This window comes from Strix aluco, chromosome 2, assembly GCF_031877795.1.
Source record: "Strix aluco isolate bStrAlu1 chromosome 2, bStrAlu1.hap1, whole genome shotgun sequence".
Taxonomy (NCBI): domain Eukaryota; kingdom Metazoa; phylum Chordata; class Aves; order Strigiformes; family Strigidae; genus Strix; species Strix aluco.
The window spans coordinates 113,574,108-113,600,242 of NC_133932.1; the positions used below are offsets into that span (position 1 = coordinate 113,574,108).

The 26,135-nt window shown below is 36.9% G+C and overlaps 1 protein-coding gene across 4 annotated transcripts in view; it reads right to left on the reverse strand.

The window, feature by feature from the left end:
* The window catches only part of FRY (FRY microtubule binding protein), a 198,494-nt gene that overhangs the window by 94,361 nt on the left and 77,998 nt on the right, over window positions 1-26,135 (reverse strand). For all 4 annotated transcript variants that reach the window (XM_074815878.1, XM_074815877.1, XM_074815876.1 and 1 more), the window contains 14 exons: window positions 25,767-25,906; window positions 23,721-23,811; window positions 23,241-23,320; window positions 23,042-23,122; window positions 21,310-21,478; window positions 18,750-18,842; window positions 18,557-18,655; window positions 15,909-16,010; window positions 12,060-12,163; window positions 10,855-10,963; window positions 9,850-9,936; window positions 7,899-8,070; window positions 6,026-6,158; window positions 1,520-1,627 (listed from right to left, as the gene is read on the reverse strand). In XM_074815878.1, coding sequence (XP_074671979.1) covers window positions 1,520-1,627; window positions 6,026-6,158; window positions 7,899-8,070; window positions 9,850-9,936; window positions 10,855-10,963; window positions 12,060-12,163; window positions 15,909-16,010; window positions 18,557-18,655; window positions 18,750-18,842; window positions 21,310-21,478; window positions 23,042-23,122; window positions 23,241-23,320; window positions 23,721-23,811; window positions 25,767-25,906 — 1,568 coding nt within the window. The remainder of the gene's footprint in view (window positions 1-1,519; window positions 1,628-6,025; window positions 6,159-7,898; window positions 8,071-9,849; window positions 9,937-10,854; window positions 10,964-12,059; window positions 12,164-15,908; window positions 16,011-18,556; window positions 18,656-18,749; window positions 18,843-21,309; window positions 21,479-23,041; window positions 23,123-23,240; window positions 23,321-23,720; window positions 23,812-25,766; window positions 25,907-26,135) is intronic.

Sequence of the window (26,135 nt, forward strand, 5' to 3'; positions counted from 1 at the left end):
CTCACTTCTTCTCACAGTCAGAGTCAGATAACCCAGCAGACCTACTGCTTGCGTTGTCCTGGCATGGAAATTACCCAAGAAATGCTTACAAACTGATTGTGGCTAAAGAATCACAACTGACCTTTCCTGCGTGAAGTTTGATGATAGAATAAAGACAGACCAATGGTTATATTGACAATTGTGAGACTTAAGGAGGGAAGCACTAATTTATGAAGACATCCACATTGGTCTCCAAACTTTCCTAAGTTAGGGTCTGATGGGTCTGATCTGGACAATGATGTGTGATTGAAGAGCTGTGACCAGAATGGATATGTGCTTTCTACCAGCTCAGTTAAGGGCATGACTAAGGATAGAAAGCTAGTTGAAATATTGGATTAAAGGAAAACCTGTCCTTTTTCATTTCCCTTAAGCAGAATTGATGTTAACTATTTAATACGGTATCTGTATAATTTGATAATATAATGATTTAAAACAACCCACAAGTGATTTACAGCAGAGGATGTAAACACAAGGCAATCAAGCTGGCCACGCAACACAGCACACCTACTGCTGGCTGCAGTTTCGGCTTGTTTGGCTGTCTGCACTCTTTACTACTAGCAGAATTAATTGTTTCACTGTTTTAGCACATCACTGACAGTCAGGTGTTCATAGAGCTGAAAAAACTGCTTTTGCAGTATATCTGCTATTCCTCACAGATGTTTCAAAAGCAAGAACGGAGTGGCAAAGATTGCTTTGTCATAGTTACCTGAGAGCAATACGCTGCAAGGGCCTCATGGCTCAATTTACTACCATAATATGTTTACATAAATAACACATGCTGGAATCTTTGACTTGGATACTAGAACTGAAATGTAACAGACTCTTCAGTACTGACCAGTACCTGTTATAATTATTTGCAGTAATTCACTGATTTGACATCCTGAAACGTAACTGTTTTAGCAGTCATGTGATGCAGACTACCTTGTTCAGTGAAGTCTTTCTAGATAAATTCAATGGATCCCAAGCAGGGAGGATATTATCTTTTTCTTTATTTTATGTCTTATAATAATAATAATAAAATTAAAGTAATTATTATAAATGTAAAAATTTTTTTAGAAAGGTACCACATCTAGCACATTCTTTTTTACCAGACAGACATGTGAGAATCATAAACCAAAACTAAACAGGTATCTCCATGTTTTTCCACTACACAGAAGAGATGGCCTCTCCTGTTAATCAGAACGCTATGATGGTTAAAAAGAGGTAATAAATGGTGAGTATCATGAAGAATAGTGAATAACATGTAACCTACATACTGATGGAAAAGAGTTCTGGATGACATATCTACTCTCTTTAAAATTAGGAGTCTATAACATAAACACAATGACTAAAAAGATGCTAGGACTTCTATGTCTTATCCATTAATAAGAGATTACCTTTTATAAGTATATGGTTTTGTCTAAGAAACAGTGACACATTCTGCAGCTCAGTTTTTCATTCTGTTCCCTCTGAGCAGTCATTTAATGCTTGAACAGCTTACCTTGCCAGCAAGTCGATCAACTCAAGTTTTGACATTCCGTCAGGGAGCAAACGAGGAATAGCAGCAACGCATGTTCTGAACAGATCAATTTTTGGTTTTCTTTCACCACTGAAAAATTAAAACAGAATTTTGACTGAGCTTAACAAGTAACTGTTTTAAATGATCCACCTACAGTTTTTCAGAAAAGGGCTGGACATAATGGAGTGCCAGAGGCCTACTGAGAACATCAGGACAGAAAGCTAGACGTTATAAATAAAATAAGAAGAAAACATGACTAACTCTTTCCATTGAATGAATGGTTTTGATTCTGACAATTTTCATGCATTGTATCTATACGGTACTTGAAAAATCAGTTATTACCGAGTCATTTCTTTCTTTCTGAGAGGAACTGGCAGATATATCAAGATGGAGTTATAATGTAAGAGGATTCATCCATCAAGATCAGCATTTGTGTGATGCAAGCTTCGGATGAGGCAATGAGGAAAAAATTGGGGTGTTCCCCATCACAGTGCAGCTATATTACACCAGTTGTATAAAGCAAATAGCAGATATGTAAGAAGCCCAAACAAGAGTGAAGATCCAAGCTGTTGCCCTCAATAGGGCACAGATCTGTGGAAACTGCACACCACACATTATTACACTGAAAAACAAGCATAATGTGGCCAGAGAGTATGGTATGGCCAGAGAGTCTGTTGATCCCTCCCTGAGATAGATCCCTTTAGCAACCATGATCAGCTAAAACATGTTTTAGTAGCCTCAAGCCTGCTCTAATCTATGGAATGGCTTGACTGCTGCCTAACAGCCTGGGAAAGTGGTTGAGTCTAAAGTTCAGCACGAACCAAAAACTAGGTTGGGAGTCCTTAAGTCTTCTAAAAGTAGCTCAGGTTTCAGCTGCTGGTTATTTTCACAACAGACACAGTTGTTTTTTCTAATTTTGTAAAACATTTGTTTCCAATGTTTTTTGTAAGAATGTAGATTAAAGAAGTCTTTCAGACAGACCCCAAAATGTGGGTTTTTTATTTGCTGATTTTTAACTCAATGATTTAACAATTGATTATAGAGGAAATAACCAAACCATAACAGCATTTCAAATTGTACAGTCTTTCCCACAATATTATTAATTATTAGCCTGTAATATGTTTTGGAGGAATCAGAAGAGCAAGGTCCTATTTAGGGACCCTACTATAAACATGCAGAGAAAGACTGTTGCTGCTTTAATATGCTTCTGGTTGAACTAGAGAAGAATGGGGGGAGAAAGAGAGACACCGAGAAGCATTGTAAGCTACTTAACACCACACTGAAATTCAGTGACAAAACAGAAAATGAACCTAGTTTTCCTATACCTCGGTCCTATGCCCTGCTTACTACATTACTTAGCCTCTCCACCCAACAGAGAACATTGCATTTGGATACTGTATTTCTGTGTTCAGTCACAGAGAAATCCTGAATGCAATACCATCTCACAAGTTTAAAATAAGATTTTTTAAAATAAGATAGAGTAACACTGAGCATTCACTGAAATAATGGGTACAGAAAAGGCATAAACTGACATTAGGCTTACTGAATTCAACGATTAAGGACAGTTTTGTAGTGAATACCATTCTTTCTCTTAAGACCCTATCTACTTATTAGCTTTGATAATACACTAATAAAATGATGATATGATTTTAATCTAGTGACTTAAATTGTACAATGAGGGGAAACTATTTGCAAAAATGAATTATCTCTGTCACTGTATCTGTATCCTAAAAGATAGAACTTGAAAGAAGGTGTCAGCAACTGACTTGAAAAAGAGTAAAATACAACATCTCATCTGAGAATTTGGTTATAAACAAATCCCTTTGAACTATTATTACTAATGCAAATATTAATTTGATTAACAACTAGTGCAAAATACTATATTTTTATAGTTGCAAACAGTAAAGTTCCATTGGTAATTTTATCTGCAGGCAAATCAATGAGTCTTCCTTGCTGACCTGAAATGGAAAAGGAACTTTGCAGAATTTCCTTATTATCAGTCCACAGTGAGGGTAAACAGTTAGTGCATTTAAAATGGAGACATGTAAAATAATAGTCAGAGAGGAAACTCTTCTGAAGGCAAATGAGTAATTATTTATAAATATAAAATCTGTGGGTGTTCTGTGGCTTATCAGCTGCTCAGAAGACTAGCAGGAGAAGATCCAAATCTGAGGCTCAGGTTCCCAACTTATCTGAGCTACCAGGCACAGCATGTGAAGTGTCTGGCAAAAGGGGCCTAACAGGGCTCTGCAGTCATCTCTGGCTGACTCAGGACCCAACAGGACAAGCTCTGGATGAATATACCAACAGCTGTCCTCACCTGGAAGCTTGTGTTTCCATACCATCAGTATCAGATTTTAGTTAGGTATTGTCAGCAAAAATCTTTGAAGTACTTTGAAGCAAGAACAAGTTTGTATGTCAGAAAAATGGATGCCCTATTCTGAATAGATGTTGGAAAGTAATTACAACCAGTATTGAAATTCATATCCCAGTGGACGATGCAAAGGACGCTCCTTGGTCGGGATTTTAGTAAGACTCTCCAGAGTGGCATTTACGACTTCAACAATAAATGCCTAAAGGATCAGTCATTAAATACAGAAGCATGTCTAACACTGCAAAAGAAAATTCTAGAATCTGTATACTTTAAAATGTTATGACTATTCATCGCCTAGCTAATTCACTCTGATTCTTACTTTATTTATTATTAAAAATATCATGATACTCAGCTTACACAGTAACACTAACTATATGTAAATATGACAAAAGCCATAACTTTAAAATACAGATAAATGTAGTGTTGGCATCTATGTATTAAAGCCCGTAAGAACTCAAAATAAATACATAACTCTAGTGAAGCATGAAGTTCTGTGAATAAAATGATAAGCAATTACATAAACCTTTTGTACATAAACTTTTCTGGTTATGCACAATGCCGTTTTTAAAAGGGCCATTTTAAATGCTTATACTAACAGCTAATAATGTTTTTCATGAGTTCACGTGATTTTAGATGACTATTAATTGAGCATCCCAGATATATTTTTTTTCCTTGGAAGAACAACTAAAAATGTGTTCTAATGTGTTTCTCCTTTCAAGTATATATGTTAAGTTACAGCTCATCTGGATATAAAGTACAACACAAAAGTACAGTAACTTACATGTCTAGATCTTCCAGCCTTAAAATCTTTATGTCTGTGACAAAAGTTACTACCAAACCATAAGAATTCCTGAAATTTAAAACTCTTTTAAGCCTATCTGTTCACTGACTTTAAAAATAAACAAAACGTTGGTGATGCTGAGAAACCTGAGAAACCACTTACAGCTAAGGTTAAGTACACTTCTTATCTAAGTGCTCAATGTTTTACTGTGCAATTATCTTTTGGGAATAAAATGTGAATTTCAGAACTCACTTTCCCTCTCTCAAGAGCCTGGATACCCAAAATGGTTATGAAAACTGGCTGTGAGTACTGAGCATTAGACTGGATAGTACTGTAAGAAAAATATGAAATATTATCAGATAGTAATAATAGTATTTAATATAAATAAAGACAATTCTAAAGACACAAAGAGTTTACAATCTCATCTACACTGTCACAGTAACAAACAAGGGCAGAGGAATGACATTAAAACTTAAAGCTTTTATCAGCTGTAGAAGGTAGCTGAATTTGGCCAGTTGTTGCAGTCTATCTACCACTCATGGTACTTTTAGCAAGTTGTCCTTTTTTATTTTGATGGTATATGAAAAAGACAATCTTGAAGATACCAATGTCCTTTTCATTACACCTCAAACTTTTTTCCGGGGGTTGTTTGTCTTCTAGCATAACTACCATGCCCACCCCTCTAACAGGAAAGATATGCAAGGTCTCCTTACAGTTGACATCTCTACAATCTGCACTCTGCATGTGTCAAATGATGTCTCTGTGCCTATAAAGTCTACTAGATGTCAACCTCACTAGAACTTTCCCCAGGAAACTTCCCTCATTAATAATTTTGGATGAGAGTGTAAAATGCTGCTGTTCAACACTGCTTGAGACATACTGGTTTGATTCTGTTCCGGTGGGGTAGTGCTTAAATCCAAGACTCTTATCACAAAAATACCTGCATGAATAGTAATGGGCATTTTGAAACATTATTATTAATAGGGATTTACAGAATTTGTTGCATTCATTTTGAAGTTCAGTTGTGCAAATATACCCTAAAACAGTGTTCTGAGCGTAGGCTGAGAGGTTTGGGCATTCATCTTCTACCACCTAAATGTTCATAGGATCCGCATGCGATTTTCGCTACATCAAGAGCACCAGTTCAATTCCAAACACTGCAACATGCAAAGAAGTACAATCAACTTGTCATACAGTTTTTCAAAGTGTATACTAAGCTAAATGTTCCTGTTTCTTGCTGTTACTCTGATGACTCATGACAGACACAAATAGAGAAAAAATTCTGAAATTACATCTCAATATTTTATGAGATTTACTGTTCTTTAGCACTCACGTAATCATGTCTTCAGGTTCTTTGTTAAGCATCTGTATGTTGGTTAGCATCATGCACCGACCCACTTCCTTGTCAAGGTGTCTGAGTATGTTGTCCACAGCTTTTCTTACTTGAGAATAATATAATGACATACCTGCAATAATATGCATTTTTGTATAATTCGGGATATTTATAGATACGTGTATTTTGAAAAAGAAAGCTGCTTACTCATGCTGTGCTGCATGAATTAAGCAAAATGTCTTCCTCATGAGATAGCATATTCCACTAGTAATGATATCCTGATTCAAAGACAGAGTATGTTGTTCTCTCCAAAAAGAATGCTACTTTATGTAAGAATAGCCCAAGTGATATATACATAAACACACATATTTTTCCTGGAGAAAAAATTTAAAAATACCTAGTCAAAATATGTCCCTACATAGTCAAATGAAGTCTCACAGTTTGCCAAGTTTTACAATATATTTTGTGACTTTCCATGACAGAAGTAAAAGCTCTGATCCAGAAGCAAGGTTTAAAAACTACAGGCAAAGAGAAAACAGGAATCCGACTGAGGTCTCCTAAAACTTATTTGGTATGGAAATTAATGGCATGACATTTCATGTGAAATACAATATTAGACATACAGCTTTACAGCAGCTGATGGACATTTTAATGATGGACACTTTAAAAATAAAACCTGAATTAACTCTTAACTAATTCATCAAAGTCTAAAATTTTAATTTTATTAATGAAATTTTATATATTAATACTGAACAATATATTTTAATCATCTATTTTCCGGTCATTTTTTTCCCTATCTGATAAAAACAATGTCAGCTTAGAATTTCAAAATGACATAATCAGATCTGATATGACCAAAAAAGTTCAATGGCAGAGTAGAAGGCAAAAGAAAATACAGGAATTACCTAGCTTAATCTTACATGTTATACATGGAAACTAGAATATTGTGTCATAAAATAGTGAAGAAATTGCTAATAAAATATAAGGATTAAATAGTGCAAGCATTTATTATTAAATGCGTAAGGAGTAACCAAAACGAACTGAACTAGTGACAGCACTAAATACTATGTCTGTTGTACATTTCAACAGCCGTGGGTCTTACACGGCTTGCTTTCTTGGTATTACTACAATGATCTAGCAACAATACAACACTGGTCTTTGCTGCTAGTGAAATATGTAGACTTTGTTTCTTTCAGACATATGTAGAAATATGTAGACTTTGTTTCATTCACATAATTTTGGGGACTTAATGAAGTGCTAAGATGAGTAGCCAAATTTTCTTTTTTTGCCAGCAAAACCAGAAACCTTCAGGCCATGATACAGAAGCTCTTCTACAGCACACGATTCTCTCTCTACATTGACTAGGAAGGAAGACAAAGGTAACAGTGCTTTTAATTTAGGCACTTCAGTTCAGCTTTATTTTACACTTAGAAGTTTCTGCCATTTTGAAAGTTTCACTTGGTGTGATATACTGCAATTAAAATGAAGACATCAAAGGAATCTTTGCTGGGTTTTAAAGCTGGTACATTTTCTGAACAGAGGCAGTGTTTCTAATAAGATGAATATCCGTGCATTAACACAGATATTCAGCAACGAAAGAAGCTAATTCTCGACTATCTGTGTACTTAAGTCCCTCCAAAACCAAGGTTGCTACCACTTGTGGGGCATGACTGAGGACTTTCCTGAAATAATTAAAAAAAGCAGTATTTGTCAAACTAAACCATACATTTCATTTGAACGCACAATAAAGTAAATGTTTACAATAAAGAAATCAATTGAATACTTAACAATAGTAAATTATTCTAATCAGGTACTGAAGACTTTTTCACATTCTTTCTCATCCTAGTTTCTATATTGTCCATTTCTTACTGACCTATCATTTTAGCTTCCTCCTCTGTAAGAGTTTTGCTCAAGTACGTTTTCTTCACTCTGAGAGTGTTTCCAGAGGGAAGGACAGCTCCAGTCACTGGCATTGGAGGTTCACCGTCTTTTTGCTGCAAGCTGTCAGCAATTACCAAGAAAGCTCTCAGACCAATATTCATTCTCTGTGAAGTTCAGAAGATGAATGAGTATCGTAATCAAATAACCATATTCTACTCATATTCTTCAATCACTCTGAAATTTTGAGTATTCACTTGCCAGCATTTTTTTCTGTATCTTCGCTACATTGACTAATCTGACATATTTTATAAAAAATGTCCAGGAAATAAATAGCGAATTCATATCTGCATTATGAGCAGTGTTCTCTCCTCTCAGAACTTTATTTCTAAGTACTTTCATTAGTACATTATCTTTTTGTCTTCAGTATAAAACACATGGATATGACCTGAAGTTTAGCAATGCATCTTAACTGGACCTTCAGCTAAACACAAATATCCTGTGTGGTCCATTACGAAAAAAGATCAGTAACTGTCTTGAAAGGTCCCAGGGTTGACCATACTGAGTGCATAGCCTGGAATGGTGCTCAGCACCGAAACTGCAATGTGAAAATGTCCGGAAGATGAGGCTAAGTGACCTGAATGCCTTCTGGGAATTCACCAGAGAAAAACTTGCAGGCTTTGCATTGCAACGATTAAAAGACCAGAATGTTTTCAATTTCCCAGGAATGTATTCCAAAAATGCAGAGGCTCTCCTACTGACAGTCTCCCAGAGATGCATTTACATAGATTATGGGTATTTTTTTTTAGAATGCTACAGTGTGTGAACATCAAAAAGTAGCCTTACTATTTCATTGTTTTTGGACTTACATTGTTGTTGAGAAACAGTAAAATTTCAAATGTTGATTCATCAAGAAGCTAAGGACTATGTCCATTCTCTCAATAAGCTTGGCTTCATGCAATGCTAATACTCAATGTCCTTTGCAGGACCTTCCTCAATACTGCAGGTGACTGACCCAGAACATGGTGGGGACTGCCTGCTCAAGAATTCTGTTTCATTTTTCTTTACTCTGCTCAGGAAAGATGAAAGCTGTGCTCAAAGTAAAGCTTGCCTTTCACTTCTGCTGCTTTAGACAGTAAGAAGTTTCATCTACTCTTCCAGGTAATTTTTTGCACAAAATATCATTTCCATAAGTTAACTCATTCTATTTTAACATCTTAGTGAATAGATATGACTGTTTAATACTGCAAGATTAATATGGACATATTTTATGAGATGACCACAAATGCTTTTCACTTTTCATGTTTATTCTTAAATTTAAAATTAAAATGTGTTCAAAATTTTAAGCAAATACATTATTTTCAAGAGATTTTTTCAATATTTTATCACCTTTTTTGTTTGTTTTTGTTAAGTTTTTCAAATTTCTGATTGTTTTCTCTAGGGAAAGCACTAGGAAGCTGACTCATGACACTAATGCTAGTGGAGCTTTACCGGTCAGAGTGGTAAAACTTTATAGAGTGTTTTCTTTTTTGTCATCTTCAATTATTCTTCCATCATGTACTTTTTTTCAATAAAACTGTTTTGAAAAACATTGGAATTGTTACAGAAAAATTATTTTTATATTAAAATAGTTTAAGGCATTGCATATAACAACAGCAGAGTGATAAGGAAATACTGTGATCAATAGTTTTATTTATCTTTTTTTTTTTTTTTTACATTTGCACTACTTCACATTTGATAATCTTCACCAAGGACACATGAGATAGGCATAAACAATGTGACATTTCACAGATCAAAGTCCACAGATGTATTTTACCAACCAGCCAAGTTCAAGATTTGGCCTGAAAACTGGACAAAGGTAAAAGCATGCTTAGAATGTAACCAGAAAGTACATGTAACAAAATACGATATATACTAACTCAAAAAAGTGCAGATGCACATCATACCTCAGGGTTGAGACTGAAAGCTTTGGCTGGTTTTCCGACACAAAGGAAGTCAAAGATAATTTCTTTCATTGCAAAATCTAAACGTTCCTAAAATCGTAAAAATATTGCAAATCATTAAGCTGCTCACTTCTGATACATATTTTAAGGCAACAGAATGTTGAAAACTAGTTTAATCAGGATTTACTTAAATGTACAGAAAACCAGATTTCCAGAAGTATGCAGAACATATTATCAGATCTAAGCTTTCAACACTGCTGTATGTTGACAAATTCAAAAATTTATAGAAAACGATCCATTTTGGAAATAAAGCTTTTAATTATTTCATTTAAACTGTGGTAATTATGATACTAACATAGTATTTTACATAAAAGGAGCTTGTTCACAGATGGCACAGTTCAGGGAAGATTTTAAGCATCTGTTTAATTCATTCCTATTCAGAGACTCTAAGTATGTACTTAAGTGCTTTGCTCAATGGGAACGTTTTCTGAATTTAGGTAATAAAAGAGATGAAACTCCCAGCACTGAAGGTTAGTTTATTTTAGCAATTCCCATTTGAACTGATGAAAACTAAATGTTTCAACTACATGCTGAACTAGGTTTTACTCTGATTTACTGCTTTAAAAGCAGTGCAACTCATTGCCCTATATAGTAGGAATGATTGAGTATCAGGACAAAATATGGCTTATTATTTTGAACTTTACTGACATTTAGAGCCTGTCAACAAATGCATTTTCTGACTTGCTGGCAATTCCAAAAACTTACAAAAAATACATGTGAAGTGAGAACATTTTTATCCATTTTCAGTGGAACGGAGTTAATCAAAACCTGTTGTTCCGAAGAAGTCTACCCCAGCTTAATCTATAATTCTATCACTGCCTAGATGAAAGATACTGACAATGGGGTTGCAGAAAACTCAGACAATAGAAGATTACTTATTTGTTAATTTGTTACTGGGAAAACAAGTTATTCATTAATTGGAAAGACATATGCATGGTTCCCCCATACCTGTGCAATAAACTGTATTATCTTCACAAAGATGTTTAGAGGCATATCTCTTGGCACAACACCACGAGACCCTTTTGGGAAAAGTGTTGTGACAATAGTAATAAGTCGACTGTAAAAGAAGGAAAAAAATCATTAGACATTTCTGGACTTTGCAGAACTTCATTTACCATGAAATGTAAGTTGGAAATCCTACTCCATTTAGAAAGACTTGAATGTATTTCCTTTGAAATGAAAATGTAATGGGGTATCTTGTTCCGATATTTTGCTACAAATTCAATGTAATTATTTTATTTCATTACTACATTACAAGTAACAATAAACCAGTCAATGACAGGCCACTACAAAAATATTTCTAACTTTAACCAGGCAAAGAGAGATTTTTAGTTCTTCCAAAAGCAGAAACACTTAATACAGTAATTTCAATAGGTGGGAGAATAACAGACAGTGCCACAAAAGGCATTGCATACAGTTGAGTTTTTTATTAACAGCAATAGAATCACAGAATCACAGAACCATCTAGGTTGGAAAAGACCTTGAAGATCATCCAGTCCAACCATTAACCTAACATTGACAGTTCCCAACTACACCATATCCCTAGGCGCTGTGTGTCAACCCCACTCTTAAACATCTCCAGGGATGGGGACTCCACCACCTCCCTGGGCAGCCCATTCCAATGCCTAACAACCTGTTCTGTAAAGAAATGCTTCCTAATATCCAGTCTAAACCTTCCCTGATGCAACTTGAGGCCATTCCCTCTTGTCCTATCGCTTGTTACTTGGTTAAAGAGACTCATCCCCAGCTCTCTGCAACCTCCTTTCAGGTAGTTGTAGAGGGCAACGAGGTCTCCCCTCAGCCTCCTCTTCTCCAGACTAAACAACCCCAGTTCCCTCAGCCGCTCCTCGTACGACATGTGCTCCAGACCCTGCACCAGCTTCGTTGCCCTTCTCTGGACACGCTCGAGTAATTCAATGTCCTTTTTGTAGTGAGGGGCCCAAAACTGAACACAGTAATCGAGGTGCGGCCTCACCAGTGCCGAGTACAGGGGTAAGATCACTTCCCTGTCCCTGCTGGCCACGCTATTTCTGACACAAATGTTCTGATACAAGTAAGTTCAATTCAAAGGAATTCAGGAGAACTATAAAACCTCTCCACTGGCAATATCCACTCTACAAGGCCTGATTATCATTACAAATACAGCATCTTACCTTTGGGTAGCTGTGTTGCTTTCACATTTAATTCTGATCATGTAAACCCACAGTAGTCTGTACAGAGATTCCAGTGCAACTCGAGCCATTTTTGGGTCCTTATTCTAGACAAATATGTAATGTAAGAATAAACTTCAGGCACAAATTAGAAAGGAAGTTCTACACTTAATGGATGTTAAAGTTCAAGTTTTCCTAATGACACTACAAAAAGATAGAGCCTCACAGCTGCCCAGTACCCCATTCCTGTAGCTGCAGGACACTTATGCATCTGACCTACCTCTCCTGGTATTACTTAAGTTGTTGAAAAACCCAAGTATCAAGTTAGTTAAATTAGATACAATTTAAAACCTCTATTTGAAAACCACCTCAATTTGACTCTGAAGAGAAAACCTCATCTTCAGTCAATTCTGTCAGTCCAAAAGCTGTTGACCTATGGAGGAGACCTGGTATGAAGAACACAGCAGATAAATAAATGTACTGCATATATTAAAAAGTGAAAGGACAAAAATCTGTGGATGCTTAGGCTGACCTAATTAACATGGCATCTGGGATCAGTTGGACTGAAGTGGATTATCTGTCTGGATTGCTGTTTATTTTTGGAAACTTTTGAACTAGTACAAGATTGGCTTTCGGTCTCTTTCGTCATATGCAGTTTTCTGTTTCCGTGGCAGTTTTAAGGGCTTCTGAGTAGGGCGCAAGTATATGCAGTCCTATCAGATGGTGTCCCACATGCTGGGCCATCCGTTGGGTTAAACTCTGAAGGAGTCCAGTACACTTTGACCCGACATAAGTTTTGCCTGGCCCACAGTGCAAATCTCCATGGCAGAGCTGAATTTTTGTCTGCAAATATTGAGTCACAGATCAAAGACTGTGGTTTGACTAAAAAACCTGAGATCAATGCCATCAATAATTTTTGACGTGTATTGGTCTAGGGCCTGCAAAATGGAAGGAACACAACTTGCCAAAGATACAGGATATGGCTCCAAATTCCAGTGTGGCATCAGTCAAAAGCTTAGGACTTAGAACACTGTCCTTGGGTTGCAATTTCCATTGACAACACATTTTATACAATAAAGCTTTATATGCAACAGAAAATTGAAAATCCTTTTTGTTTATTATAACAGCATACAATGGCTGTAGCACATGATAGAATAATTAGTAAAAGGAATGCCAAAGTATATGTGGTCTATTAAGCTTTGCAGGATTTTAAAATCATAACGTTTGTTACAATTAATTTGTTTAATAACCTGTTTACTTTCAATCCATTTTTCATCACATATCATCATGTCAGTCCTTGTAAATTTCAGTCCTAAGAATTTGATTTCTTCAACAGATGATGGAGTATGTTTAGCAAAGTTTATTATTACCCCAAAGCTTTCAAGAAAACAGAGGACACTGTGACTAAATGAGTTAAGGTAACAAGAGCTTGTGTGGCAGAGGAGGAAGTCATCCCTATAAGCAAAAGTCCACATATTCCAGCCACAAAATAGTTCAGCTGTGAGGGCAGCCAAGAGATGGAGAAGAAAAAGGCTGAGACCGATATATCATTGGAGCTTTCTGAAAATAGTAGACTAGTTTTCCATCAGAAACAGCAAGCTGCATAGCAGAAGCAGGATTTAGAGGAAGATGCTAAAAAGCCTGAGAAACATCCAAGCAAATCATGGGCATGTCCACAGGCGAGATCTGTGCAAGTGCATGGTGGTTGGGTGCCCAGTGCTTTGGACAGCACATAGCATGTCTCCCTTTGGAAAACTGAGAGAAGTCTACCACCAATTGAGCCTCTTCAGTATTTTGAGGATTTTTGTCAACAAGCAAAACCCAACCAGTAATCCTATTAGGACAAGGAGTATTTGGCCTAATACATTTGACATCTTCTTCACTTTCTCAACAGGAGATACTGGCACTGGATGTGGTTCCTTTACCACTGCTGGCTGTGCCCAACTCACTGTTGGTGCTGAAAAATTTGTCGAAGTTGATGTGGGCCTTTTGAACATTCAAGCAGTTGGAAACAGAGCTCTGCCAGGACCTGCTCTGTTTCTTGACTAATAAGTGCTGCTGGCTTTTGTTGTTGTTACTCTTCTAGAAATTTCTATTTCAATGCCTCTGCCTCTTCTGTGATTGGTGGAGGAGCCACCGGCCTGCCAGGAGTGAGACCCATTTTCTTTAATTCCTCCTTTTCTGTTTTCCAATAATATGGTGTTAGGTCTGGCCCACTCAGGCTGAAAAGATATTGTGTTGGTACCCATGGATTCATTCCTGAGATAGGCACTGTTTGACCCATTCTTTGTAAAGTAAGTTCTGCACTCTCAGCTCAAATTGTACTGGAGCTTTCTCCTTGTCCCATGTGGTTTGGAGATAAGGAACTGTTGCTCCCACTGAAAATTTTGCCTCTAAATGAAACACAGTGTTTTGACTCACTCGTTTATAGAATTCCTGTCTTGAAGAGTTTTTTGTAAATAAAGTTTTGTTAATGATAAACGTTCCATTTCAAAACCACAATACTTATTAACATTTACACTGCTTTCAACAGGATAGTATGAAATGCCCTTTGGCTAGGATCAAATATTTCCATACCCTGGCAGGAGTCTCCTTTATTAATTCAAGAGAAAAATTTGCTTCTGTAAAATCAGAGATTTGCCAGTTTATATTAAAATCAGAAATACGATTAGAATATAAACCTTTTAGCTTTTCCAGTGTATGCTTGACCTCAATGGTTTTGGGAAAGAGACTGTGCTCTATGGGGTGTGGAGGCTCTTGAGAAACCTGATCCACTATGTGGTTCACGGGAGCCCACACAAGATTGTGGAGTCCCATACACTGTCCTGGTGTGCACAACTCTCCTTCTAATGGAAGTTATTTCTCCTTCTTCTTGATCTAGCTCTTCTTCTACCTGTATGAGTTTCGTTTGGGCTCTGAGGTGCCACTTGGACTGGTAAAGTGATTGCTTCAATGGTTGGGGCATCTCTTCCTCTGGACTGAAGAGTGGTCACCCGTGTTCTTAATTTAGCCATGTATTCAACTACATCACCCCAAAACTAAAGACTGAATGTGCCACCACATTAACCTATGAGCCCTATGAATCGAAGTATACGTCAATCAATTATAGGTGGCGAGGTGAATTCCAGTTTGATTTTCAACTGGTAAGGTAGGAGCAACTTTACTTATATTTTCTTTAATGGTTTCAAATAATTTGTCAGGATTTCCCTAATTTTCAGAAAAATCTATATTCCCAGATTAGTAATGATAACTAGCATATGTGTATTGAACAGTATGTGCTGGCCAGGAACCACAGCAGATTGCAGTGGGCAGTTAAGTCTTAAACTTCAAAGGTCTAACAAATAGTAAAGGAGTAATAATAGATACATGGAGGAAACAAAACAGTTTAGGGTTTTTTAATGCAACTTAACAGAGTGAAACAGTTAGTGGAATCAGCATCCTGCAACTAGTTCCATTCTGATTAATAACAAGTGCTTTGTTTGAGAATGCCTTCTGTGAAAAAAAGCGAGTTAATATTGGGTCGGTTTTGGTATGTCACTCAAGCTAATAACAATCTTCCCTGTTTCACGGCCGTTTGACTCAGGCTTGGTTTGAGTTAAGAGAAACAGCAGAAATTCAAACTAGGCACAAGAATACTTTTTTGTTATTGAAAAAATCTGTACAGCTAAAGAATTTGTACATTCAGGAATAAAATTATGTGTGGAATCAGATAATAGCAATAATCCAGCATGTTTAACTAAAATGGATTTGCAACAGATCAATAGTGCATGCTGAAGTTTTAATATTAAATTATATTAAATTAAATTATTATAAATTAAATAATAAACCATATTAAAACCAGAAGATACTAACCTTGAGATTGGATAGGCAGTTGTTGAGGAAAATATGCCATCTGTTTAAAAAGAACTGCTTCTGACTGACACAAAGCAGGCATGTTACCAAAGGGTACAACGCCTAAACAGGAAATGGATGTCGATACCATATTATTTGCATGTCTACACAACATAAAATTAACTTAATAGAGCTACTGTAAACTTGAAGTTCTAACTCCTCCATTTTGTGCAATACATGTTAGCCAACATAAACACATTGTTAAGCAGTACAATTTAAAAGGAACCTTTCTCTAAAGCTGTTACAGATATGTTTTACGGATGAACTAAAAGCAACCAAATGCCTACTTATAGAAGTATAATAAATCCAAAGATGGGCCACAATTTTACAGACTCACAGGGCTAAGTTCTGTCAGTTAACTGAGAAATGATAACATGGAAATAACTAAACTTTATTATAATAACAACAGGACCCACAGAGACTGTTGGGACTTGTGAATACTCAGATGCCTATTACTCCCCAAAATCTGCAGTCACAATATGTACTGAGAGACATGTCAAACACACTAAAGAATTGAGTTGAAGTAACGGCGATGCTTGGATCCGATGGTCATTACAACTTGCAAATTGAAAAATAAAAAGAAGGAACGCAGAGCACAGAAGTTCAAATACTGGAACTTGGTCTCTTTGTCAACACTTACTTTGACACTCATCTTGTAAATGTTATACTAAAAAAAGCGCTAAAATGCACCTATTAATTTTGAAATTGACTTTGCTATTTCAGCAAGACATTTCTGTTTCAGTTGTCATGCTAATATACCCAATCAGGACTTTAAAGTTACTAGTCAAAAATAAGTTAACTTTATATCTTAAAGACCAATGATTCCCAAAACTAACCCTAAAATTCTAACTTCAGACACAGCTCAAAGTATAAATACACCATAAACCCCAACTTCTGTTCCTGTAGTATACAACATAAATTGTCTATAGCTAGGTTAGACCTAGTTTCTTGAGCAAATAGCAAATGTACATTAATTTGTATTTTTATAATCTTCATGTCCAAAATACATATGGGAGAAGATAACTCAAGTCTTCTCAAGTAAGACTTTCTTACCGTACTAACATTAAGAATATAACAGTTGAGTACTTGACAGGATCACAGAACTTAGTAATATCCCAAGAGTGTTACAACCCATCCTAAGGAAGAGCCTTAGGAGGGAAGATACAAGCCATCTCCTGGAGTTTCCTAATGATTTCTGTTCACTATCAAGAGAACCTCAATAACTAGCTCATGCGAGATACTTTCAGATAGAAAATGAGGCAAGATGAATGCCCCCATCCTGCCTGTACCGTGAGTGCACTGACTCACAAAACACTGATCCTGGAAAGGAAGGTCCTCTTCAGACTCTAAAGAGTGTGCTTTCTTCCTGGAAGCCTGGAAATATGCACTGCAGCTATTTCTGCCAACTGTTTGCCTTTCCCCTCCTCCTCCTCCTCACAATGTTTGTATTTCTAATCACACCCTCACAAGAATCTCTTCTATTTTGTCACTTTTAACTATGTAGCCTCCAGTGTGGTATGTGTAGACAAGCAATCAAACGCAAAGCCCCAGCTGTGCAATGCTTTCTCAAGCACGTAGTATTGACTTTGGCAAGTACAGCCACCAGTTTGGGGAAGCTCTATTTAGTGTAAAAACTGTACAGCAAAGCTTTTACCCTGCTGCATTTTCAACAATGTTTCATTAACTCAGTGCAGTGGAACAGAGCGACACCAACACAAGCAGAGTGAAATCAGAAATCCAGCCCAAGACTCCCACTAATTCAAACTGGATCAGGACTGCATCCCAGGGGATGCTCTGACTGGCACTGGTGAAACTGGTGCCCTGGGACTGGTGTAACTTGGCAGACAGCTCAAGGACACTCCTGCAGTCCTCCCAGCAGATTCTCTACCACTAGTGACCAGCATTTGCTGAGACTGCTGGGAACAGGGAAGTCTTTTTGACTTTCCCACAGAATGAGGGAGGACAAACGACAACTTTCTTTACTTAAAAGGTTCAAGACTTCAAAACGGATTAGCTAACGCTGCATTGCTGACATGCGCTGACCCAGTTGGAGAGACAGACTGCTTAAGGCGGCCAGCATCAAACTGACTCAGATCCTCATTTAATTCAGATCAACTCATGCTTCCAAAAATACACTGTAGTGCCACTGTTCATCTCACAAGAAAAAAATTAAATAGGGAGCTGCACAGTAGCCAAGTTACGGATTTAAAAGGGCATGTGTTATACATTTTTTTGTTCCTACAATGTATTATTTAAGCCCCGTGAAAGAGTTGTTCCCACATGCCTCATTTGTTCTCGCTTGACAAGAAGTGAACTCTATTCTTTCTCCTCTCTTCCTAATGTTTACACATAACAAGTATGAGAAAACCTAACCATTTAATAATCACAGAACCAGAAGCTGAAAACATCTGTTTGATTCAGATTGATTTAGATCATATTCTGAGTAAAATAAACATGGCTATTTCTGCAAACACAATAACCTTCCCTGCAAATAGAAATGTATTGGTTATAAAGCCAAACACAGAAAAAAGTTTTGCAATTTCCCAAGAGTCTTGCTCAGAGATATCTCTGACAAAGAAATTTAGCCTCTGCTTCTTAGGGTTACTAACCAATGAGTGCTTCTTTCGTGAGGAAAGTTCAAGTGTTGTATCATACAGGCTTTCAACAAAGTTCCTCAGACAGGGGACATTCACTTCATTTTTAACAGCCTGAAAGAAAATGTCATGTTAATAAAACACTATTTCACAAGCTGTTTTATCCAATTTAAAGAAATTATGCAAACAACCTGAAAAATAAACTCACAGCAGCTACGGGGACAAGAATTTCAACAAACAGTCCTGCCAGTGCATGCTTGATATCTTTGTCTTTAACTTCAAGGAAATAATGTGCACATTCCTAAAACAAAACAAAAGAAACTTCAGTTGCATATCAGCTGGAATAAAGACCTCTAAATGTTTGCTGAATGCACATCAAGTGTCAGGGACTATTTTTATCTTGCAAATCCCACAGAAAACATCTGTCTATTAACTTCTAAATCTGCATTTTGCAGCAAGTACAAAGCAGGACTTAAGTCAAGATCAAGAATCTGTTAACTCTAACCATGATAATACACAAAGTCTCCACTGATTCCAGCTGAGCCCGGTGGTGTTTTGGGGATGGAAAGGGAGTTGGACTCAGGGGTGGACCTCATGCCTTCTCCTTCAGAAGCAGGAGCAAGAGCCCACATGGACTGTTTTACACAATGCTCTGAGAGGCCAGAAAAGGAACATACTTCTCTGGTAAGACACTCAAGGCAAGGAACAATCTTACTGTAAATATTTTGGGATAAACTTCACTGCTAGGATCCATTGCAGATTAAGTCAATATAGAACTGTGCTTTGTGAGGGAAGAGACCTGTGGTGAAAACCACCAGAATTTCCAGCCTGCAATTGGGGACTGAGAGAGAAAGTAAAAATGTACTTTTGTCCTAAATATGCAGTGAACTACTATCCACACAGCTGTGCTGCTCAGGAAGTGAGGGAGGGGAGATAAGCATCCACCCACTCGTGTGTTTCTGTACAACTTCTCTAAGGACAACAAATCATGTTGTTCCAGTTATTTCTTCCTCTCTGGGTCCACGGCCCAAACAGCCACTGACTTTACAAGGAAGGTCCCCACTGACATTTTTTCTTCCACATGCATGCAGAGCAGTTTACACTTTAGACCATGCATAATCTTTCCTGGCTGCAATCAGGATTCTACACCGCATGACTTCGGTCACTCCAGCCATTTCTGCCGCACAGCTGAGGCCCCTATGCAAAGGCAGTAGCCTTCCTGAGCTGCTTCTGCACTCCATGGTGGAAGACAGGCTCTTTTGGAGCTCAGTCCTGAGATTACCTCACCCTCTGAAAGTGCCTTTCTTTACTAGAGGAGCTGGTATGACAGAGTTTATAGCTGAAGCACTGCATGTAGATACTCAAACTAACAAATGAATCACCACAAAAATCAAACTGTATTTCACCAAATTGAGTAAAACTGGTTTTCCTACATACACAGTGCATCTTATGATGCATTGTAGCATATATAAGAACTAATTTCCTGATGAGATACTGTAGTCAGGGAAGGTAGAGATCATTTGCATCCAAATTTTGAGTCCCACTATATGGGAGCTTTACCACTGATTTCAACAGCAGTGAACACTGGAATGCAGCAGTGCCATGCCATAAAGCTGTGCCACAGTCATTCACTTATATTAGCCATGTGCACTGAACACACACTGCTTTGATATCTTGCCAGATCTGGACAACTTACATTAAGTCAACACATACTAAGATGTGTTCATATAATGAAGCATAAGGTAAGAAGAAAAATGAGCTGTTTCTGTGTTGTTAAATTTGTTGTTAAATATGGTTTAAAACACTTGGCAAAACTGAAATAGAATGTGCTTCCTGGTCAGGACTTAGAGAAATGGCTCTGTGTGTCTGTACGCCTGTGTATTTGTATTCCAATGTCAAATCCTTACTTACGGGCATCTAACATCGATTTTTTACTCCACTGACATCATCAATAAGCAGATCTTTACATGGAGGTTTATATAAAACATGTATTTTACTGGATGAGTGGCTACAAACCATGTAGCCATGAGGGTGATCCCAACAGGGAAACAGGGAAATGAAAAGATTAAGCTAAATAAACCTGTTCATGGGAACAGAACCCATTGTACAGGACCAGCAAGAATGTGGACTTTTAAAATGTTTAAACATAAAGTGTTTTCTTTCCTTTTAGAAAATGATGCAATTATTAATTTAAAGTATTCATGATAGTCAATCTATGCTCTGTACTAGCTGCTCTCAAACTGGTTGGGTACAGAATGTACCCTACAGGAAGGGGGGTGAAGGTGTAGTGGAAGCAAACAACACATCCAAGGAAAACTCCAACCAACTTTTGCCTCAATTCGTTGTCTCTTCCTCTGTGTTCTTCTCCATCAGAAGTTCTTCTGCTCTCTGGCAACCATGTCAATGGTGGAAGATTCACTTTGGAGGCAGTGAGCAGCTAGGGAGACATAACTAGGCAGGGACACTGGGCAAGGAACAGCTGTGGGATGGCAGGGTGGAAGGTCTGGGGTCTACAGAACAAAAATTCTTTTTGTTGGAGGGCAAGATGTAGGGACTAGGGGTATATGGCTGATGAAAAGTTGGTATGGAATGACGCACTCCAGACATTGGAGACTGGAGCGCTGAGGTTCAGAACAAGCAGAAAGTAGCTGCACATACATTTATGTGGGAATGTCACATGGAAAATCTCCTGGAGTATTACAGGAAAGATAAAGGGGAGTCCATTCTAAAAGGTCTGGGTACTACAGTTATATACTTAAGAATTTTACCTGCATAAACTGAAGAGAAGCTTCAAAGTCCTCCACAGGATACATCTTAATGCGAAAGAATTTCATTCCCATTATAAGACTGATAATGCTTTGAACTACATATGGGCTTTGTTCTTTATGCCGTAACTCTTTTAACTCTGCCATAAATTTCTTCTTTACAGCAGGAAATCTATGAATTCACATTGGTTAGTTACAAAAAAGTACACATTAATATTTGAAATGTATTGTGAGGCATATAAACGGGGAAAAACCTAAAGAAAATTCAACTTTGGTTGTAAAATACCATTTCAGTCAGTATGCGAATAGATTTCTTTTTGTTTAGTTTTCCTTCACTTCTGATAAACTCAGAAAACGAATTGTACAGCCTGATCTTAGTCCCTTTAGATAACCACATCTTTCAACTTATTTTCTTACCATGCCCCACTTTTAGAAAAGAGCTAATATCATTAGAATAACCCCCTCACATGTTTTTCAAAAATCCAAGATGAAAGATAGTTTTCTTGCAAGTACATGCAATGTTTTCAAAAGAATGCTTAAATGATAACCATGAAAATATTCAGATAAGCTGTTCCTCCATTCAAGTTTTTTCTAATAGCCATTACAGTAACACTTAAGCATTAACTACAACAACTTGCAATGGTGGGGTCTGTGACCATTTTTAATCTTCCCCATGAATCTACTGGAGGTCTCTTTTGAGACACACTGTCCATAAAAATAACATACAGAAAGACCAACAGGACCTCCTGTCTTTTTTGAGACAAAATGAAAAGAAAGTAATTTTCATGGGCAGGTGTAGCACATAACAACCTTTTGTTATCGCCTCTGACAGAGAGCAGAGGAGAGTTGAAAGAAATAGGTTGGCATCTTAGCAATGCCCTTCAGAATTGGAGAAGAAAAGCAGTATTTATGGAAAATGGGTATGTTTTGACAGTCAGCTTGAAGCTTTGGATCCAGATGTCACTTCCTCTTTTGCCTTTAACCCAGGCCATTTAGAAGCCCAGGTAAGGCCTTGAAGTCTGTGAAAGTTATATGATTTCCAGGAACTCAAACTGTTTTGGCTATATCAAGCTAAATTGACTTGTTTTGTAGAGCAGACTCACCCGCAGCAATACCGACAAGTCTGGAGACAGAGACCACTGTGTTGAGGCAGTAGATTTCACCCTCTGCTTAGTTTGTGGTGTAAGTGTATGATGAGATGTTATATTGGGTACATGAGTTTCTGAATCTGTCTGCTTCCAGATTCAGAATTTAGGGCCTGATCCACAAAGTGTTTTATGTCATCTGCTTTAAGAAGTGCAGGACAAAGGATTCAGAAGCAGTTGCATTAAGTTCTGAACTGAAATAACTGCAGAGAGACTTAAAAATGTTGCTATGCTGGAGGATAGCAATTTTTAGGTTTGCCCAGCTAAAGAAAAAATAGCATACAGAAAAAAAAAAATTAAAAGAGCTGTCTTCAGCACTTTAGGCTTTCCACAGACGTCACTGCTGAGATAAGAAAAATAATGCTGCTGTAGTCGAGTTGAATTTATTCAGTATCACCAGACTAGATGCAGAAAGCCCGTGATTCCCTAGAGTTCTGTGTTCTAGAATACCTGAATGAATAGAAGGCCAATGAGCAGAAACGATTTATTCCTACACTATCTTTTAAGAAAGTGAGAAAATCAGAATATTCACATGCTAAGCAAGCAGAACTCAGATTTATGGGGTAAATATGATATTCAATTTTGCTTACTTTGCTTGAGCTAGAACACCTATTACTTCTGCATACAAATCTGCAACAATGTGCATATTTCCAGTGTTAGGACCAAGGTACCTAGCAAGAGACAATAAAGAATTATTGGCTGAGAAAGCATACTGCTTAAACTGCTACTACTAAAAAAATTAAGAAAGTAATATTTTTCACAGAATTTTTCTATGAAAAAAAGCCTTACCCTTCCTTGTACTTAAAGTGCTTGAAAGCCAAGTTAATAACATCATGTACCAAACCATCTATTACAGGATGAAGTGGAATCTGAAAACACAAAATAAAACATAATGAGCACACTTATACTACACTTCCAGCTGCATACCTTAGTGCTAATACTACTCATGGGTATCTTCCATACAGAAATATGGTACCAGCTGAAACAGCATCTAGCTAACGAAACAGCTGAAATGAGCCCGCTATTAAAGTGTATGTAGTACTGAAGAGAAATGCTTTAGCTCCAAAGACTTGGCAAAGTTGAGTCTGTATGAGCACAGAATACTATGCATCCTATAGGTGCAAGAAAGACAGCAATGAACAAGCATGCAGGATGTATCTCGTGTTTTTAAACTCTTAAAAATGGAAATCGAAAGAAGGTTCCTAAAATTCATTTGTATTGGGAATTTTCATCATGTATTAGTTAATGGATAATTTAAGAACTCCATACCTGTTTCAAAACTTCTATTAATACTAAAGAAAAAATAAAATCAATAGCCAGATCTCTTCTCTCCATTAAATAGTCCCTCTGCTGTTCATCACTGCAAAATCAAACCAGGAAACACAATATTTACATGTGTCATAATTCATATTATATGCCTTAATTATACAAATACAGATAACATGGGATTGTATTCTATTTTTTAAACTGCAGTTCATCATTTCAGAAAGTAATGCACTGATACGCTCTTAAAATCTGAGATATATAGACCATATCTAACTTGTTACTTTCACTTTCTTTCAAATGTTTAAATGTCACTCTCCATTTCCTCCCACTTTTTTTCCAGTTTAAGATCAACACAAAGCTTTTTCAAGAAATAACCCAAAACAAAAACAAGAAAACTTTTGGATTCTATATTCTAACAAATGGATTTAATTTCAATTTCCTTGCTGATGGTACCATTTAGACAGTTCTCAATTACACTTTGGAGGCAAATGTAATAGATTATTTTGTGCTATCAAATTGATATTTAGACTTGTGATATATTTTGAAAAATGCATTAAAAGTACCAATGGAGAATTCATAACCAAACTACATTCTCTTTTAAAAACTGTTCCAGTGTTACTTCTTTAACTTTAGCATCATTTGTCAAATGTTTAAATGCCTCTATGCAACATAGAGGAATAAATGTCTCAGGTGAGTATCTTGCAATACAAATACCAAAAATATCCATTTGGATCACCTGATCACAGTTTCAAAATGTACTGAAAAGATAACATGAAATATACAATACTTTTTGTAAAATTATACATTAAAGGGACAGTTCTGCAGTCTGTTTGAAGCAGTTACCACTGACTTCAGTGAGATTTTTGTTTGCATAAATTCAGCACAAATAAATATTAAGAGCTTTAGTGATTTCAAATGTGCTTATAACAAAACATGCATTTAAGAGTTCTGCTTGATCAGTGATGAAATAAATTATTTGCATTTTGGTTTTCTTGGTTTCACATTAACTGGAGAAAGGACTGGTTATATGCTTGTTCTGTAACACTATCAATTGACAGAGTGGCCTTGGTTCACTGCTAAACTGACTTTCAACTAGATTTTGGGTGGAGTTCCTGAAGACATCTATGTATGAGCAGGGGGTCCTGGAACAGGTTGAGAGAAAGAGGCACTTCAAGGCAAGGATTTATCTCATCCAAAAGCAGACATCTAATTGATGAATCATGCCTTCATATTGCCTACTTCTACTGACATAGAGAGTCTGGAAGATTCAGGTTCATGTCTACCTTGATATCTAAAACTAACACCTACCCCTTCATCCCAGCAACTACTGCCTTCAGTAGTTACTGGATTATAATGTAATCCTAATTTGAAGAACTGCCTATGCATTTCCAAACGCCAGATCTGCCAGTGTTGATTCTCCTGCTGCTTTATTAGAGTGTGTAAATGTACTATCAAAGTATTCAGAAAAAATCAGAAGTTTGAAGAATATACCTGTACCAAACCATCAGATCTCAATATAAACCAAGATCAGTCTGCTGCTTTATCACTGAAGAACTACTGATACCGTATGAGAGCTCAATATATTTGTTTTGGGGTCTTTATTTTTGTTTGCTTGTTTGTTTTAAGAGCTAAGTCAATATTGCTAAAGCTCTTTGACTGATTCACGATTTTTTGGATTGAGGATAGGTGTATGTGAAATTTCTATGACTAAGCAGAACACTGTATATAAAGTCCTTTCAAGTGTCATGGAATTATTGCCTGGTCACATGAGTAACGAAGACAGACACAGTTTATACAAACCACTATTGAAATGACATTACAACATCCAAAGCATCAGTAAGAAACAGTGTTTGAGCTATCAGGAGCATAATTTTGAAGATACAATTACTTTATCCATCTAGAAGCTGAGAGGAGAGTTCCAGGAACAAGTAAAAAAAGATGACAACAACTTTCAAGCAACTGTAACCTCCCAAAAGCTGATGGGTGAAATGTAATACATTTTACCTTAGAATCTGTCAATAACGTATGTATGCATATTCAAAATCATACCTTTTGGATTTAGTGCTTGTTCTTGGTCTGTACTCATGAGATTCATCTTCTATGCCATTCTGTCTTTTATACCAATCAAACAAAGTGCGCAGGATAGAGGGTAGGCAATATTCTGAAAGTGAGCTCATTGAGCTTATTACCTATGGGAAAAATACAACAAATCAACAAAGGAACGGGTGTCCAAGCTTCCCCTCCTCCTTAAAAAACAAGTACTAATTCAATGGTTAGTCACGTTATTTCTTGTTTTCATCGAATTTTTGAGATCAATGGTGCAAGCAATGACTTGATATTCTGCATTTCCTGTTGAAATGTAAGAAGAAATACAATAATGGGCTGTATGTCAATAGTGTCTTTCCACTGATGGTACTA